General features: G+C 37.3%; 3 protein-coding genes across 4 annotated transcripts in view; 1 reads left to right on the forward strand and 2 right to left on the reverse strand.

The window, feature by feature from the left end:
• The window catches only part of tmem235b (transmembrane protein 235b), a 9,873-nt gene extending 713 nt beyond the window's left edge, over positions 1-9,160 (reverse strand). Inside the window, exons 1-4 of one of the 2 annotated variants that reach the window (XM_024285121.2) lie at positions 8,860-9,160; positions 8,710-8,790; positions 8,502-8,639; positions 12-335 (exon numbers count right to left, since the gene is read on the reverse strand). In XM_024285121.2, coding sequence (XP_024140889.1) covers positions 106-335; positions 8,502-8,639; positions 8,710-8,790; positions 8,860-9,037 — 627 coding nt within the window. In that variant the 5' untranslated portion in view covers positions 9,038-9,160 and the 3' untranslated portion in view covers positions 12-105. Of the gene's footprint in view, positions 1-11; positions 336-8,501; positions 8,640-8,709; positions 8,791-8,859 lie in introns of those variants that run through there. The other variant, XM_024285122.2, reaches the window with a different exon arrangement.
• A 152-nt stretch (positions 9,161-9,312) lies between these two features.
• birc5a (baculoviral IAP repeat containing 5a) lies at positions 9,313-13,324 on the reverse strand. The gene is made up of 4 exons (XM_024285123.1): positions 13,107-13,324; positions 12,424-12,533; positions 10,328-10,445; positions 9,313-9,490 (listed from the first exon to the last, which is right to left on the reverse strand). Exons 1-4 carry the CDS (start codon positions 13,212-13,214, stop codon positions 9,398-9,400), a joined length of 429 nt encoding a protein of 142 aa, XP_024140891.1. The 5' UTR covers positions 13,215-13,324; the 3' UTR covers positions 9,313-9,397.
• A 135-nt stretch (positions 13,325-13,459) lies between these two features.
• Positions 13,460-16,403, forward strand: part of faap100 (FA core complex associated protein 100) — a 7,514-nt gene continuing 4,570 nt past the window's right edge. The window contains exons 1-3 of the mRNA XM_024285116.2: positions 13,460-13,863; positions 13,933-14,048; positions 14,670-15,505. Coding sequence (XP_024140884.1) covers positions 13,711-13,863; positions 13,933-14,048; positions 14,670-15,505 — 1,105 coding nt within the window. The 5' untranslated portion in view covers positions 13,460-13,710. The remainder of the gene's footprint in view (positions 13,864-13,932; positions 14,049-14,669; positions 15,506-16,403) is intronic.

Raw genomic sequence — 16,403 nt, forward strand, 5'->3', positions numbered from 1 at the left:
GTAAATACAGAATAAAACTGAGACACACATGGAGCAGGAAGTGTAATAAAAACCTTAAGAAAACAAGTCCTTCAGAGTCCTTCACTTGGAGGAAAACGTTTTTTTTTAAGTCAAAACGGCGCCGCTCTGCTGCAGTTTGGTCGTCTGAGCAGCAGCCAGCAGCAGAACGCCGGCGAGGAGCTCCAGGCCGTAGGACAGCCAGGCCAGCCCCAGAGACCAGCCGAAGGACGTGTGGATGTAGCTGAGGCCCTCCGGCCCCACCAGCCGCTCCGTCTCTGCCAGCGCCTGGAACGAGTACACGATGTAGAGGCTGGCGCCGGTCAGCGTCAACAGACCTGGACAGGGAGGAAGCGGAAAGGAAATGGTCTTTTATACGGTTTTTCAAAATAAAAGCTGTTGATCAGCACAAGGAGGTTTTTAAATGGGACAAAAAAAAGGATAAAAGCTTCACAACAGTAAGAAATACTGAAATGTCATTTTTTTTATATTAAATTGTAAATTACAAAATCTATTTTTATTTGAATTATGGTACCAAACTCCCAAGACAATTAAAAATGTTACCTATAAATTTGTATACTTGAATTGCAATTTCTCATATTGAAATCTAAATAGCAAAACGCATTTTCATATCTCAGGCGATATCAGCACACTTTCCATTTTATGATTTGTTAGGTTTAATTATTGTACAAATTAATTCTAATTTTTATGAATCAGTAAAATACTTTAAGAAAACTTACTTTTAGTTATTTGATTAGTTACGTATTTAACATTAGTTCTCTTTTATTGTTCTCAGACAAACATATTTAAGATAAGCAGCACAGAACATGTGAATCTAGACACATATTTTTTAATTTTTGATTGTTTTACACCAACTTTGCAACTGAAACTCACATTTTCACAATTTTTCTGCAACAAATGCACAACATAATAACTGGTGTGTACCAGATAGTAACTGGTGAGCAGAAGGTAGTAACGGGTGGATACCAGATAGTAACGGGTGCGTACCAGATAGTAACTGGTGGATACCAGATAGTAACTGGTGGATACCAGATAGTAACTGGTGGATACCAGATAGTAACAAGTGGATACCAGATAGTAACAAGTGCGTACCAGATAGTAACTGGTGCGTACCAGATAGTAACTGGTGGATACCAGATAGTAACTGGTGCTTACCAGATAGTAACGGGTGGATACCAGATAGTAACAAGTGCGTACCAGATAGTAACGGGTGGATACCAGATAGTAACTGGTGGATACCAGATAGTAACTGGTGGATACCAGATAGTAACTGGTGCATACCAGATAGTAACTGGTGAGCCCAAGATAGTAATTGGTGAGTTTGATTAAATCCAAAGTGCATTTTTATATTGCAGAAAGCATTTTTATATTGCATGATCAAACTGCAAATTGAATTACTAATTGAGAGTTGCATATCACTTTGAATAATCGGTAAAATAACTTATAGCGGATCAGAGAGCTTGTGGCTTCCTGATTGTAGTTTAGAAAACTACAAGCTTTTTCTACCGTATTTTTTTGTCTGCTGTTAATTCACAACAATTTAAACAGACAAATCCTCAGAAATGCAACTTCAAAGTTATTTATGTTTATACGTGTCCTCCGTCATCAGAAAAATGCCACAGAAACACGTTAAAAACACCATTTTCATCAGTTTAAGTTCTCAAGAATTTGCATTCGTCACACAGGATCTGCTCAGGATCAAAGATGCACAAGTTTCACTGTGTTGCTATTGGAAACCCTTTTAATTTTGACGGCGGGCTCATGGGATTTTGGGGGGGGGGTGTCGGCACAGCTACTCAGGATGGGACTAATAAAGATGTTACTGCAATTGCACCCTGAGGTGCAGCAAACTGGGAATCCGATGAGGAAACGGCGTCTGATGTCTCATTTTTATGCACAAAGAACTGAAAAGACAGAGAGGCTGCTGGGAAATGAGGCACAGGTCGTCACCAACCAAAGCTTTCCTTTTTCTCTTTATTCTTTAAGACTTTCAGATTCATTCAAGTAAACTGATTTCTGTTGTTTTAACCCCAATCTGACTGGATTTTCCTTCTGTTGGGGATTTAAACGACGACAGAAAAAGTCCTTCCAGATTATTGTCGTTCACACATAAAACGCGGATCTGTTTTACTTGTTTTAGGCGTTCTCACTTCAGTGAAAAATCCCATTCAGAGCATCAGTAAAACCGTGGGACAGCCCAGCGAGGCGCACACGAAAACACCCATTAGCCTGTTTAATGACCGGAGAGGAAGCAGCTGCAATATTCCATTTGTGGCACAACAAAGCAATCAATGAGGAATTAACCACACACACACACACACACACACACACCCACACACACACACACACACACAATTAAGACCAGAATTATTAACCACTACAAAAGCCCGACCCTCCAGTCTGAGAAATCACACAAAACTCACCAGAGATTTCCTGTCAGGATAATAAATAATATTCAAGTTTTGTTTCAATTACTTCAAGTTTTAAACCAATTTAAAGAAGAAAACAGTTTAAATAAATGTGTGGTCAGCAAAATTAAAACAACTTCCTGTATGAAGCTGGATGGAAAACTGGTGAAGTCAGGTGAGTGATTTGTGTGTCACCATATTACAAAGAAAAGTCACAGTTTTCAGATCAAGAGTTTTTAGGTTGCAAACAAAAAGTGTTGCAAATAAAATACTTAATATTTGCTTTAAAAAACTTTTTTTTGCTTGAAAAAAATGTTTTTGAGTTTGCAGACTTTTTTGCTTGCAGAAAGTATTTTTGTGCTTTCAATTTTTTTTGCTCGTAAAAAATATTTTTACATTTGCAAACTTTTTTTTGCTTGCAAAAAATCTTTTTGCAAACTTTTTTTCTCTTGTAAAGAATATTTTTGCATTTGCAATTTGTTTCTGCTTGCACAAAGTATTTTTGCATTTGCAAACTTTTTTTTACTTGCAATAAATATGTTTGCATCTGCAGACTTTTTTGCTTGCAGAAAGTATTTTTGTGTTTTCAAATTTTTTTGCTTGTAAAAAATGTTTTTACGTTTGCAAACTTTTTTTCACTTGCAAACAATATTTTTGTGTTTGCAAACATTTTTTTTGGTTACACAAAGTTTTTTTGTGTTTGGAAACTTTTTTTCTGCTTGCAAAAAAATTTTTTGCAATTTTTTTTCCTCTTATATTTTAAGAGTATATAATATTTTTGCATTTTCAATTTTTTTTTCTCTTGCAAAAATATTTTTACATTTGCAAACTTTTTTGCTTTCAGAAAGTATTTTTGTGTTTTATATTTTTTGTGCTTCTAAAAAATGTTTTTACGTTTGCAAACTTTTTTTGCTTGCAAAAAATATTTTCGAATATTTTTTTTCTCTTGCAAAGAATATTTTTGTGTTTGCAAACTATTTTTGGTTACACAAAGTATTTTTGCGTTTGGAAACTATTTTTTGCTCGCAAAAAATATTTTTCCAAAATTTTCCTCTTATATTTTAAGAGTATATAATATTTTTGCATTTTCAATTTTTTTGTGTGTGTGTTTGGATACTTTTTTTGCATACTTTTATTTGATTGCACAAAGTATTTTGAAGTTTTCAAGCTTTTCTTTTGCTTTACAATGGAGCACACTAGCATATTACAGCAGAGCTCGCTAGCACACGACGCCGTCCATCAGGTGTCTGGTTGGAGTAGCGAGCTAACTCACTGATTTTCCACTGAAGCCTATGTGGTTAAACACAGGCGGGGCCACCACAGAAACTGCAGACAAACCCATTGGGGGGGGTCACATTTTCTGCCCACTTTTACACCATATTTTACACTACTTGCTGGCTGGGCAGTTTGCTAAAAAATACATTAAAATATTTTCTTTTATGTTTGGGAAGAGTTGTTAAAATACTATGAATTGTGGTCTATAACTGCCAATCTAGTGACCATTGATGCCGAGACTTGAGGGAGATTTCTAGTGCTCTCGATTTTGGCATTATACATTCAAACAGCCATACTAAACACACTATATGTACACTAAGTAGTGAAGGAATTCGGACACAACCTCATTCAACTTGGTTCCATGACGTCTCTCTAAACCTTCTAACAACCGTGAACCCCGACAGAAGTCCTAAAGAAACCCCGTCTGTGTTTGTGTCAGGGTTCAGAACAGTAAAGTCGGCCCAGCAGTCAACAAGCTGACCGGCTTTAATTTGAGCCGTGATATCATTTAGCTGGTTGGCATGTGCTGCTCATACCCTCAGAACACACTCGGGTCTTTGTGGAGGAAGTGTTTGACCATCACAAGCTTCCTTCTCATGCAGGTCATACGGCGCTGGTCGATTGAGGCGGATTCTCAGGCGCTAGATTAGGAGAAACTTCATTACAGTACTAAAAAATCTAATTGACATAACAAAGAAAACACAGTTAACAAGAACTCTGTCAATAACTTATGCAGTTTAGGAAATTTGCTCGACTGTTGTTTGCAATCAGTGGGATAAAAATGTTGTGATTCTTGTCTCCACTGATGATCCTTTTCATCTAATTAGTTTTGTGGCAAACATTACACAAGCTTCATTTGAGAGGCTGCTCTAAATGATCTTTACTCTGATTATTATTGTCTTTTTTTGATGAATTCTCTGTCTGCGGGTCGTGTTTTTTCAAGCTCTTCAAGAGGAACAGCGAGTACAGAAACAGTTGCACAGATGGGAATCCTGGGAACCCGACGATTAACGATGGAGAAAATTCCAGATAAAACCAGACGTCTCGATCAGAAGCAACGATTGAACACTCAAGAAAAAAAATAATTATAAGCAGCAAGCGCCATTGTACGGCACACAGATGCTACCTGCCCTCGCTACAAGTTAAAGTCCCATTAGCTGTTACTCACCCAGGTGTGTGAAAGTTGACCCATCCCCGGGGGGGTGGTGAGCTGCAGACACAGTTGCACTCGAGAACCATTTGGTGGTCTAACCTCCCAATCCAACTCCTTAATGCTGAGTGTCAAGAAGGGATTAACTGGATCCCATTTTAAGAGTCTTTGGTATGACTCGGCTGGGATTTGAACCCATGACCTTACAGTCTCAGGGTGGACACTCTACCACTGGTCCACTGAGCTGGCTATCTCCCAGCCCCCCCACCCTCACAGGCCTTCATTACTTCCTTCTGTCTCTGCCCTCTTTGGTCGGAGTTCCACATAAAAAATTCATTAAAAAAATAATGTTAATTCAAAATGGCGGCTTTTCTTTTGGATTATCACCATAGCAACCATTTGATTTTTTCATCGCCTTGGGATACCGAACACATCAACATGAGTTTTAGACGAATCGGCAAAAGTAACATTTTGGATTTCCTTAGCAACTGAGACTTGTTGTTAACAACGGCCACATCCCTGATATGTTCATATCGTATGATATATCGTTTTGCTCAGCTTGAGCCAGCGATTCATGTAGTACAATTTTTCAATAACATTGTGGTAAATATGAGCAAGAAACAAAGGAAATGCCACTTTTGCAACCTTCGCAACCTCGCTATGCTAACGGCTACAAGCGTTTTTTGTCAAGAAGCTTCCAAAATTTAAGACGATAGCCTCTTTCAAAGGTCAAAGGTCGACGAACCTTTTAGCTGTGGTTATAGACATAAGCTGGTAACGTGTGAGTTTTGGTGAAGTTCGCGCCAACAAAAGTTTTCTTTTATCAAATTGTGTGAAAATTGCCAAATTTCACACAATGTCCCCAAGCCATATGCCCTGAAGACATCCCATAATAATTTCAAAACTTCCTCTGGATATCCGTGACATGTGTGTTTTGGTTTTGTTGTGGATTATGAAATATCTTTTTGAGCTTCACAAGGGATTTTGAACCCTATTCATGTTTTTGATGGTTTCTCTCGCTGTGATGTCATCATGTTGGGGGGAGGGGCATTCACCCTGTCAAAACCGGGTTTTCATTGGGTACTAGGTTTGTGCAGATTTCGTGGGTTTCTTTATATATATATATATACATATATATATTTAAACAAAGTAAAAAAATAAATTAAAAAAATAAATAAATAAAAATTTAAATGTAGCTAATGTTAGCTTACAGTTGTGAGGAGCCATAAGCTAGCAAGAGTGAGTGCAAACAAGGGAATTCTGGGATTTTGAACGTATGCTAACTTCTGCCCAAATAATAGACTATATGATCAGTGGACGAATTCAGTCGCCATGGTTACGAAGCTAGACGATCAGATAAGTAGATCACTCATTTTTCATGAACATGAATTGAAAAAAAACAAAGAAAAACACCTAAAAGAAAGAAAATTAAGACAAATTTGTTCCACAAAGAATCCCAAAACTTCCAAATAATTAGTTATTTTTTGAAGAGTCAACATAATCTATTTTTTTAACAGAAGACTTTTATTTTCTAAAATGTCAGGATTTATTTTATTGGGTTATAAAGAATAATGGAGGATAAAATAATAATCTGGTTTTTACTCCTGAATTTGTCTCTAAATCAACAGTAAATCAGATCAATGATTTTCTTAAGGGATTTTCTCACAGATGTCAAGAAAATTATAGATTTAATTAAAAAGTGAACATTTGTTTAAGGAAAGATGCTTAAATCCCAATAACTCAGTCATTCGAAAACAATAAAAAGCAACATTTATGTGTTTTTAGATTCTCGTTTTCAGTCCAGATCTGCTCCCCTCAGAGCCGACAGTCACAGGACTTCTTGATGTTTGGATCCTCAGGGCTCCAAATTCTCTCAAATTATGGACATTTGTCTCAGAATCTGTTCTTTTAAGGAAATACATCATGGAAATGTAAAAAAGTGATGATTTAAATCTCAGTTGCATATTTCTTACTTTAATCTTTTTGATCTGTGAGGACTCAGAGTCGTGTTTCATCTTCTTTGAAATGATTTAATCTTTGATTTCTTAGTAAAATTTGATAAGTAAGTGAAGGGTCCTCATAAAGTTAAAATTAAAATAAAGAAATAGGAACAAAGCAGCTGGAATAAGTTGTAGCTACAGCGCTTATGGCATTTATCAGACTATAAAATAAAGTGGGAGAATCTTGAAACTTTTCTTCTTTTCGTCTGTCTTGTATTATCTAGAGGTTGATCATGTGATGCAAAAGTTAAAATATATATATATTTTTAATCTAATTCGGATTAAACTGATTATATTTGTTCCGGTTAATGCAGCACAGGTCTGAATTAATGCACAAAAATATTATTTTCCTGTAAGATGTTGATAAACGTCTTTTTTTTTTGTTGCAGCATCACTTTAGAATCTAATAAAATCTCATTTTGGAGTTAAAAAAGTTCTATTTCTATTATCTGAGGCAGCAGCTGTTCTCTTTTATCTCCTCAGTGCGACCATTATTGTTAACTGTAATTTCTTTAACACATTAGGAGCTGAAGGAAAAAGCTCTGAAAATAGACGGGAGGCCACCTTAAACTCTTCATTTCCTCCCAAACATCCAGAAATTCAATTTCCACACGGCGATGGGCCGGCCTGAAGCTGACGGGACATTTTTTAGAAGTTTTTGTTTTTATAAAAGAAACAAATTTCCTGAGAATATTTGTCATAAGATTCATGTCTAGAGTCTTGTTTTATGTTTGTTTTTCATCTTTCCAGAATTCTGCACATTTATACTTTACATTTTTGGGAAAAGATTTTGTTTAATTTAAGTCTCAAAGGTTAAAAAACAAAAAAAAATAGAAACGATCTGTTTTAGAAATAGAAATAATGTCCCTATATACTATAGTATATATACATATATATACTGTGTATATATAAATATGCTCTGTATACATATATATACTGTTTGTACATATTTCTAGATGATAAATATTATATATATATATATATATATAAATATACTGTGTAAACATATATATACTGTGTGTAAATAATTTTTAGATGTTATATATATATATATATATCAGTAGGTATTTTAACTGATTGCCTCAAAACTATACTGTAATTTGATTTGGTTGATTGATTAATTAATTAATTTCATTGTTTTTAGATTTTTAGGTAGACGATTTTAACGTCTGATCAGTCACAATAGATGAAACTAAGCCTCTGGAATAATTCTGGCTCTTTGCATGTGATGCTTTTAATGTGTATTCAATTAATATTATATTCAAAAAACACCATGGTTACTTATTTCAGTCAAATTAATTGGTTATTCATACATTTGTGGAGCATTTTATGTTTTTTATTTTACTGATAACAAAAAGTAAGTCCCTTTTTAACCTTTGAGTCGGGTTAAAAAGATCCAAACTTGAGTTATTTTTAGTGAGGAATTTAATTTAAATCATTTACATTTTCTACTATAAACAAATTAAATGAATCGACTTTAATGACTTCAGAAATCTGATGTTTTCACCTTTAAAACCTTTAATCTTTTGATTTCTGTTTTGACTTTTTCTGATGAACCAGCAGTGATCAGAGTTTTTACCCCAGCATCCATTCTTCCACCTGACCTTGACCTTTGCCCTGCAGGCCCTCAGGACGGAGGATCGAACTCACTGCAGATGAAGAAGTAGCAGGCTGTGCCGGTGAGGAGCACCGGGCTCCGGGCCAACGAGCTGATCAATCCACAGATGCCTCCGAACAGCAGCAGAACCAGGCTGAGGGGGAGCACGACCACGATGGCGCTGTGCATATCTGCAGGAGGAACGGGAGCGTCAGAGTCCGGATTGCGCCCAAACCGCAGATTATGACGCACGAGACTCACTCAGCAAACGCAGCTCCGTCTCAGAGAATCTGGAGAAGTCCGCCCTGAACGAGTCAACCGAATCTGCCTGGATCTGTCCACCTGGAAGCAGCACAAACCCGGTTCCTGCCTGCGCCACTCAGACCTCAACGCAGAAGTTTGCGCATTTACCTTCGTTGATGCGCCACAGCCCCGAGTGTGAGGTCAGGTCCTCAAAGTCCGTCGCGTTCACGGGGTTCGTCTCTATGATGTACCAGTAGTCGGTTCCGAGAGACGTCGCCAGGAAGGCGAAGCTCAGAAGCCCGCAGATGCCGGCGGAGACCACCAGCGCGCCGAAGCTCGCCTTCATCCTCCGTGCGTAAAGATCGGTCCTTATCCAGGTTCTGGTGCGCCAAGACGCACAATGAAAACCCGAACACGCGATTTTTACGACTCAAATGTGGAGAGAAAGAAGTGGAAACGTCTCGTGCTCGACTCAGAGCAGCATGGGAGGGACGCACGCGCGCGGCGCATGGATGGAGCGCGCGCCAATGGCTTTAAACTACAAGTTTACTTCACCTCCTAATTCATCTGAATCTTTATTTGTGTCACATTTTTTACAGTAAACATGAAAAAGACAAAACGAACGTTAAAAACATTTTATTCCTAAAAATCATTCATTCATAAACAAACACGACAGACTCATTTGTCTCCTCATTCCTCCTCAGGCTCACTCTTCTCCTCTGGCCGTCTTGATGATCGCCTCTCGCCTCACTTTTGCCGCCTCCTCAAACTTGGTGATGGCTTCATTACATCTCTTCCTCTACAAACACAAAGACGTTCAAATCGGGATTATTATTATTAATAAAAGGAAGTAAAATCACATTTTTGGCATGTTCTTCTGGCATTTTTCTAATGGAGGACATATATGCAAAAAAAAACCCCAAACTTAAAATTACATTTGAGTATTTCTTTATTCAAATCAATGTGAATCAAGAGCAGACGAAAAAAATCCAGCTTGAAAAAACACAGATGTAGATTTATTATGGGAAGCCACAAGCTTTCTGCTCCATTCCGATAACGATCTGATTCACAACCTAACAAAGGGATGATGGGAAGTGTGGGCAGGGTTACTCTGCCCTTTCAACTCAATTTTTCGTGAACTCCTGACGCTGTCAAAACTGTCCTAGAAAACGAGCTTTTTAGAACAAAATGTTTTTAAAAAACGGCATAATCCTAATTAAAAGAGCACTGCTATGACAAACATCAAAAACTGATGTGTGGGACTTTAAGAGACATTTAATTATTGTAGGAAATTATTCTACTTGTCATCACTTTTACAGTGACACATTATGAAAAAACAATTTTAGTGCTTTTTAAGTGTATTATACAGTTAAATCCTCCAAAGTGGTATTTGGACTCTAAAAACCTGCACTCTCAACAGCAGCGGAATAGAAAAAAAACTCACGAAAGATAACTAATATTTCATAAATAATTTGGTTTTTAGTTTTCCAAAGGTAATTTATGATCATATACATGGATATAGTTCACTGTAAAAATAAAAAAATAAAAATCTTGGTATGATCCCCAAAAAAAACCCCTCAACTAAAGAATATTTGTAAATGTCTTAAAAAGTCAGAAAAAAGTCCTTTCCACTTACGGTGATGATTTTGTCTCTCTCCTTCTGCAGTCTGACGAACTCTTCCACAGTCAGGTCCTCAACTTTTTTGGTTAAAGAGATGAAACTGCAGGAAGACGAGTGAGATTTGTGCTCCTTCCTGTCCAAATAAAAAAGGGAAGAGAACAACCGTTTTATCACCAAAGGTTTGATTAACTGTGTAAAATGATAATTGAAAGACTTGTTAAAGTGACACGTAAATGACTAGAACTGTTACCAGAGAAACGAATGAAAACAAAGAAGGCATTACACGGAAGTCCATAAGCTTTTTTTTTGGAGAATTTCTCATTTTCAGCCGACTGATAGTGTTTCTCTTTAACATAAAGGATTTAAAAGAAGAAGAATTCAGGAAAAAAGGTTGAACTTTCCCCTTTTTTTGGTTCAAATTTGCTTCTAAGAAAGTTTAAACAGAAAGTCTAAAAGGTTTAAAATAGGTTACTGGATATGAAGAACATGAGGACGGGTGAGTTGATGTGGTGATCCATTAAATAAGAAGCTGTAAGGAAAATCATATTTATTTCACCCAGTGCTTTTATTTTTATTGGCAGGAAATAATACTTAAGGAAAATATAACCACAAGAACATCAGAGAACACAACAGATTTTCATTTAAGAAAATTATTTTATGACCCACTCTGATGAAAATTATGTTTTTAACATGTTCTTGTAGGATTTATCTGATGGAGGGCATGTATACGGAAAATTAAGCATAAAATTCTAAATATTTCTTAAGTCACATTATTGGGAGGAGACGGAAATGAGTGAAAAAAAAATTGTATTTGTGACGTAAAAGTCTTCTGTATGTTTATCAGCCTTTTAATTGTTTTCATATGTTATTTGTTAAAACTAGTGCTCCCACAAACGATGATTTTAGTAGTCGATTAATCACTGACTATTTTTGCCAATTAGTTGACTTATCGGGTGATGCGCAAACTGGATGTAAAGCACAAATCTTAGCCATCATTAGCTTTAAACCATCTAAAAACTAGATATGTAGCATTAAATGAAATAATGCTAGTGTGAATGCTGTAAGCTAAATGGAGAATTAGCCTAAAAAAATAAAAAAATAAATTAGGTTAACTAAAACAGCTAGCATGTAAATATTAGCCTATGTCCAAAATAGCCTAAAAACATGTTTTTAAATGCTGAAATTGGCAGCAAAATTGCTGAAGCCAATTGCTAGCCAAAATATTAGTTAAATGCCTAAATTAGGCAAAATGGATAGCATGTAGTTGAAATATTAGCTTAACACCAAAATAGCCTAAGACCCTAAAAACAAATCCTAAACTAGCCAAAATAGCTAGCATGTAGCTGAAATATTAGCTTAACTCCAACATAGCTTAAAAACAAATCCTAAACTAGCCAAAATAGATAGCATGTAGCTGAAATATTAGCTTAACTCCAAAATAGCCTAAGACCCTAAAAACAAATCCTAAACTAGCCAAAATAGCTAGCATGTAGCTGAAATATTAGCTTAATTCCAACATAGCCTAAAAACAAATCCCAAACTAGCCAAAATAGCTAGCATGTAGCTGAAATATTAGCTTAACTCCAACATAGTCTAAAAACCTAAAAACAAATCCCCAACTAGCCAAAATAGCTAGCATTTAGCTGAAATAATAGCTTAACACTAAAATATCCTAAAAACCTGAAAAAATCCTAAACTAGCCAAAATAGCTAGCATGTAGCTGAAATTTGAGCCAAACTCGGAAAAAAAAACAAAAAACTAATAAATGCCAAAATAGTCCAAAAAGCTAACAGAATGCCATTAAGCTTTCAATTTTACTACACGCTGACTCCATATGATATAAAGTAACGACTAATCGACTATTAAATTAGTCGTCAACTATTTTAATAGTCGATTAGTCGTCTGATTGTGGCAGCCCTAGTTAAAACAGCCTCAATAAGACTGTTGAAGTTTGTTCCAAAATCCCTATCATCCAACAGGATGCTAGGAGAGGCAGGTGGCTCAAAAATCCTTCTTTTAAACACACAAACACATCCTGCCCTCCAGTTTTTCACTGTTTTCAGGCTGTCATAAACAGAAGTGCAGCTGCATGAATCCTGTGTGACTCCTACTGTGGGTCGTCGTCTGGCTCCCAGCCCTCCAGCTCTTTGAGGCAGAAGAAACACATGGCGATGTCGGGGCTGTTGTCGGAGGGCGTGTGGACAAAGCCGGCTCTGGCCATCTATAAGAGGAAACAAGCAGGAAACAAGCTTTACTTCTGTAAATGTGTCCATTTTTACACTTGAAATTAAACAGTAAAATTATAATAATTAGTTTTATGGTAACAACTAACAAAAGTACACAATTACTTTAATTTATCATTATTTTAGGCAAGATACTCTAATCTAAAAACGAAGTTTTCTGCATTTGTTCATGTTTTTAGATAAAGGAAGTGTACGAGAAAGATTTTCAAAATAAAAGTTATAACTTATTGTGCAAAGTCTAAAAATGGGTTTGATACTATACATTAAGCAGGAAATAAACAAAAAACGACACTGAACATGTTTTGTTTTTTCTCTAAAAAATGTTTTAAACATAATACGTCAGTGGTTTTTAATAATGCACCCCTGATACCCATATAACATTAAACAAAATGTGGACTTTTAGTGACATTTAAGAACAAATAGTTATGTGTAGTTGAAGGTTTTTCAACGACAATACCCACATTTCTCAACAAATTGGGTTGTTTTGAAACCTGTCGGCTAACATGGCCTTGCCTTGCTAGCGGACTGAAAACACAACGGCTTTAACTCACGTTCTCCGGGGTGCAGGTGCAGTCTTCGTCAAAAGGCCAATTTTCAAAAGTTTTCAATCTGTTTTCAAAAAGATACATTTTGATATCATCTTCGTTAAACAGGTCCATTGTAACTCAGTCCTGTAACCCGACTTAGCCACAAATCTTTCCAAATACGCTGCCAAGCTAGAGGGCGTTTTTAAATTTCAGCGGTTGAGAACTTCAGCTGTTTTGATTGGTGGGTATGTTCACGTGTTTCCGGTTTCCGCTTTTTTGTTTTTCTTCTTTTTTGTTTTAAATGTGAAATAGAATGAATAGAAACACGAAATTACTTATAAATATTTGGTATAAATTACAAAATATAATATATTCACTTAAGTAGTGCAAAAATAACGATATTAATAAAGAAAAATAAAAAATAAGCGTTTCCGGTTTTCCATTTCCGGTGTTGATGGGTAATGTAGTTTGCAATTTGTCAACTTTTTAAGCCCTCCTACTCAAACAATGGCGCGTGAAACTTATGTTTGCTAATACGGTGTCCCTCTTAACCTATTTTAAAAATGTATTATCAGATTTTTTTTATTCGTGGACTTAAAGCGACGCTTTAGTCTCGCAGTTTGTTGAGATGGAAGGACGCTGTGCTGTTGACACCTGGACTGAGTTTGGCTTTTTGAGAGCATCAAGCACCCCGAAAGTGAAGCTCGTGTTTGGGACGCATGTCATCTGCACTGGAGATGAAGAAGTCTATGTTTTTAGTGTCCAGGAGAAGAATATCACGGTGGGTTTAATAGGTTAAAAACAATAGTGTTTGTTTTATTTTTTTGTAAACATGTCGTTTATTTTGCAGGCTGTTCTCCAGTTTCCAGAAGAAGTGGTTGATCTGATTGAGAGCCACAACAAACATCTTCTGATTGCATGCAGCAGTGGAGTGTATTGTGTTGATTTGCAGCCTCTGTTAGTCAGGTGGGGGGTTTTATTCTATCTTGCATTAGGACAGATTATTTTTACGATTCATCTTTATTACTGCAAAAATTTCACCCTCGCCTCAGACGCAAAAATTTACCAATATTTGCATGCACCTAGTACCCGGAAACAAGGAATTTTGTGGATAAGAAACGCCAAAAGAAATACGGACAACAAAGTAGAAAAAAAACATCAGTGTTCCTCTGTTGCTCGTATATTTTTCACCAAAATATCGGGAAAATGTAATACAAGAATCGTTAGCTCAAGCTGAATGAAATTACATGAATGTACTAGGAATTGTAAACAAAAACCCCCCGTTGCTAAGGAAATCCAAAAATTTACTTTTGCAGATTCTTCTAAAATTACATACATTTGTTCGTCACATCTAGGCGACCAAGAAATCAAATGGTTGCTATGGAGTTAAACCAACAGAAAAGCCACCATTTTGAAAAAAAGTGTTTTTTAACATGAATTTGTCAACGAGGATGGCAGGGGTAGAATGGGGAAGTAAGATCCATGTAGCCACCAATCAGCTAGTGAGGGTTAGCCAATTGTTTTCGTATTTGCATCGACAGAATTACATTTAGATAATTTCTTCCTGGGTCATATTTCTCCCTACAGCTCCTCAGCAGACGCGTCCTCCGGTCCAGCTGAGCTGAAAATCTCCTCAGAGTTCTGTGTGCTTGGCGGTCATGGTCTGTCGTCGCTGCTCCTGGTCGGCTCTACACTCCTCACTCTCGGCCAGAGAAACACATCCTGGATGCTGACTTTGTACAAACTCCCACAACCAGAACAGCCCAGCAGCTACGAGATGCTCGGCTCCTTCAGCCTGCCGCTGCTCTCACCGGTTCTACTGGACAGAACCGAGACAGAACAGACGAGGAGGTCTCTGCTGATCTGCCTCCACTCTGGTTCACCTCCTGCCTCTAATGATTCATATTTAACACATGGACAGTTCGGCATTCAACCTGTCCTCTTTAAGCTTTTGTTTGGAGTCGATGCTGCTCTTGCCAGATCACCGGTTCTACTTTGGGGCCTGCCAGACGGACGGCTGTGTTTCCTCCCTCTGCACCTCCCAGGATCTCAGATTCGAGTTCTGCACAGCCTCGAGCAGCCTGTGGCGTTCGTTGGTGCGTCGGTTGTTGGGGAGACGGATCCAGGGCTGGCGCAGTGTTTGGTGGTTGTTGGGGAGAGAGGCAGGGTGGTTCTGATTAGGACGGACAGGAGCGGGTCAGAGACGGGCGGCAGTACCGCTGGATTTGCCGAGCGGTGCGTGCCAGGGCCCGTGAAGTGTTGCAGCGTGGATAACAACTGTCTGTACTACAGCACCGGGTCAGACCTGCTCAGATTAAATCTGCTTGGATCCTCTGGAAGAGAGGATGGGGCGGTCCAAATGCCCACCACTCTAAACGTGTGCAGAATCATCGCCTTGGTTGCACCAACGTGCAATCCTGAAGGTAAGAGAACCTGAAGTTTGGGGTTTTGTTGAACTTTGACCTCACCAAGAAGCTGCCATCTTGAATTTTCCATCATTGGGAGGCTAAAAATGTTCATGTTAAGGTGTAGATTTTGAATGGCGTTAGCATGGCAAGCTAGCCAAAATGGCGTTCCCCTGTTACTCACACATTTTTTTAACCAAAATTTTGGGAATATTTAACACATAAATTCCTACCTCAAGCTGAATGAAATAATATGACGTACAATATGAACATGCAGTATTAGAAATGTGGGCGTGGTTACCAAAAAACCTTGGTTGCTAAGGAAATCCAAAAATTTACTTTTGCCGATTCTTATAAAAGTTACAAATATTTGTTCGTCATCTCCAGGCGACCAAAAAATAAAATAGTTGCTATGGAGATAAAACTAACAGAAAAACTGCAGTACCTGTGCAACGTACGGCAGGTAAGATCACCTAAAGTTTGGGTTTTTTGACAGATTTTTTGTGTAGGATTATCCTTCAAGTGTAGTTATGACTTGCATTAGTGCAAGTTAACAACCAAGTCTACAACCACAACCTATCTTTTTTACTTTGACCTCAGGAAGAAGCTGCCATCTTGTAATTTTTCCCACCAAAATTGGTACCTTTTACAAATTTTAACTCCTTAGAGATTTGTCACTTTCTAACTCCTCGAGCATTCTTCAAAAGCTAAAAAACGTTCTTATTAAAGTGTAGATTTTGAATGGCGTTAGCATAGCAAGCTAGCCAAAGTGACGTGCCCTTGTTACTTGGGTATTTTTTAACCAAAATTTTGTGAAAATTTAATACACCAATCACTGGCTCAAGCTAATTGAAATTATATGACCTATGATATGAATATATTGGGAATGTGGACGTGGTTACCAAAAAACCTCTGT

The sequence above is a fragment of the Oryzias melastigma genome, linkage group LG19, assembly GCF_002922805.2.
Source record: "Oryzias melastigma strain HK-1 linkage group LG19, ASM292280v2, whole genome shotgun sequence".
Classification (NCBI taxonomy): Eukaryota; Metazoa; Chordata; class Actinopteri; order Beloniformes; family Adrianichthyidae; genus Oryzias; species Oryzias melastigma.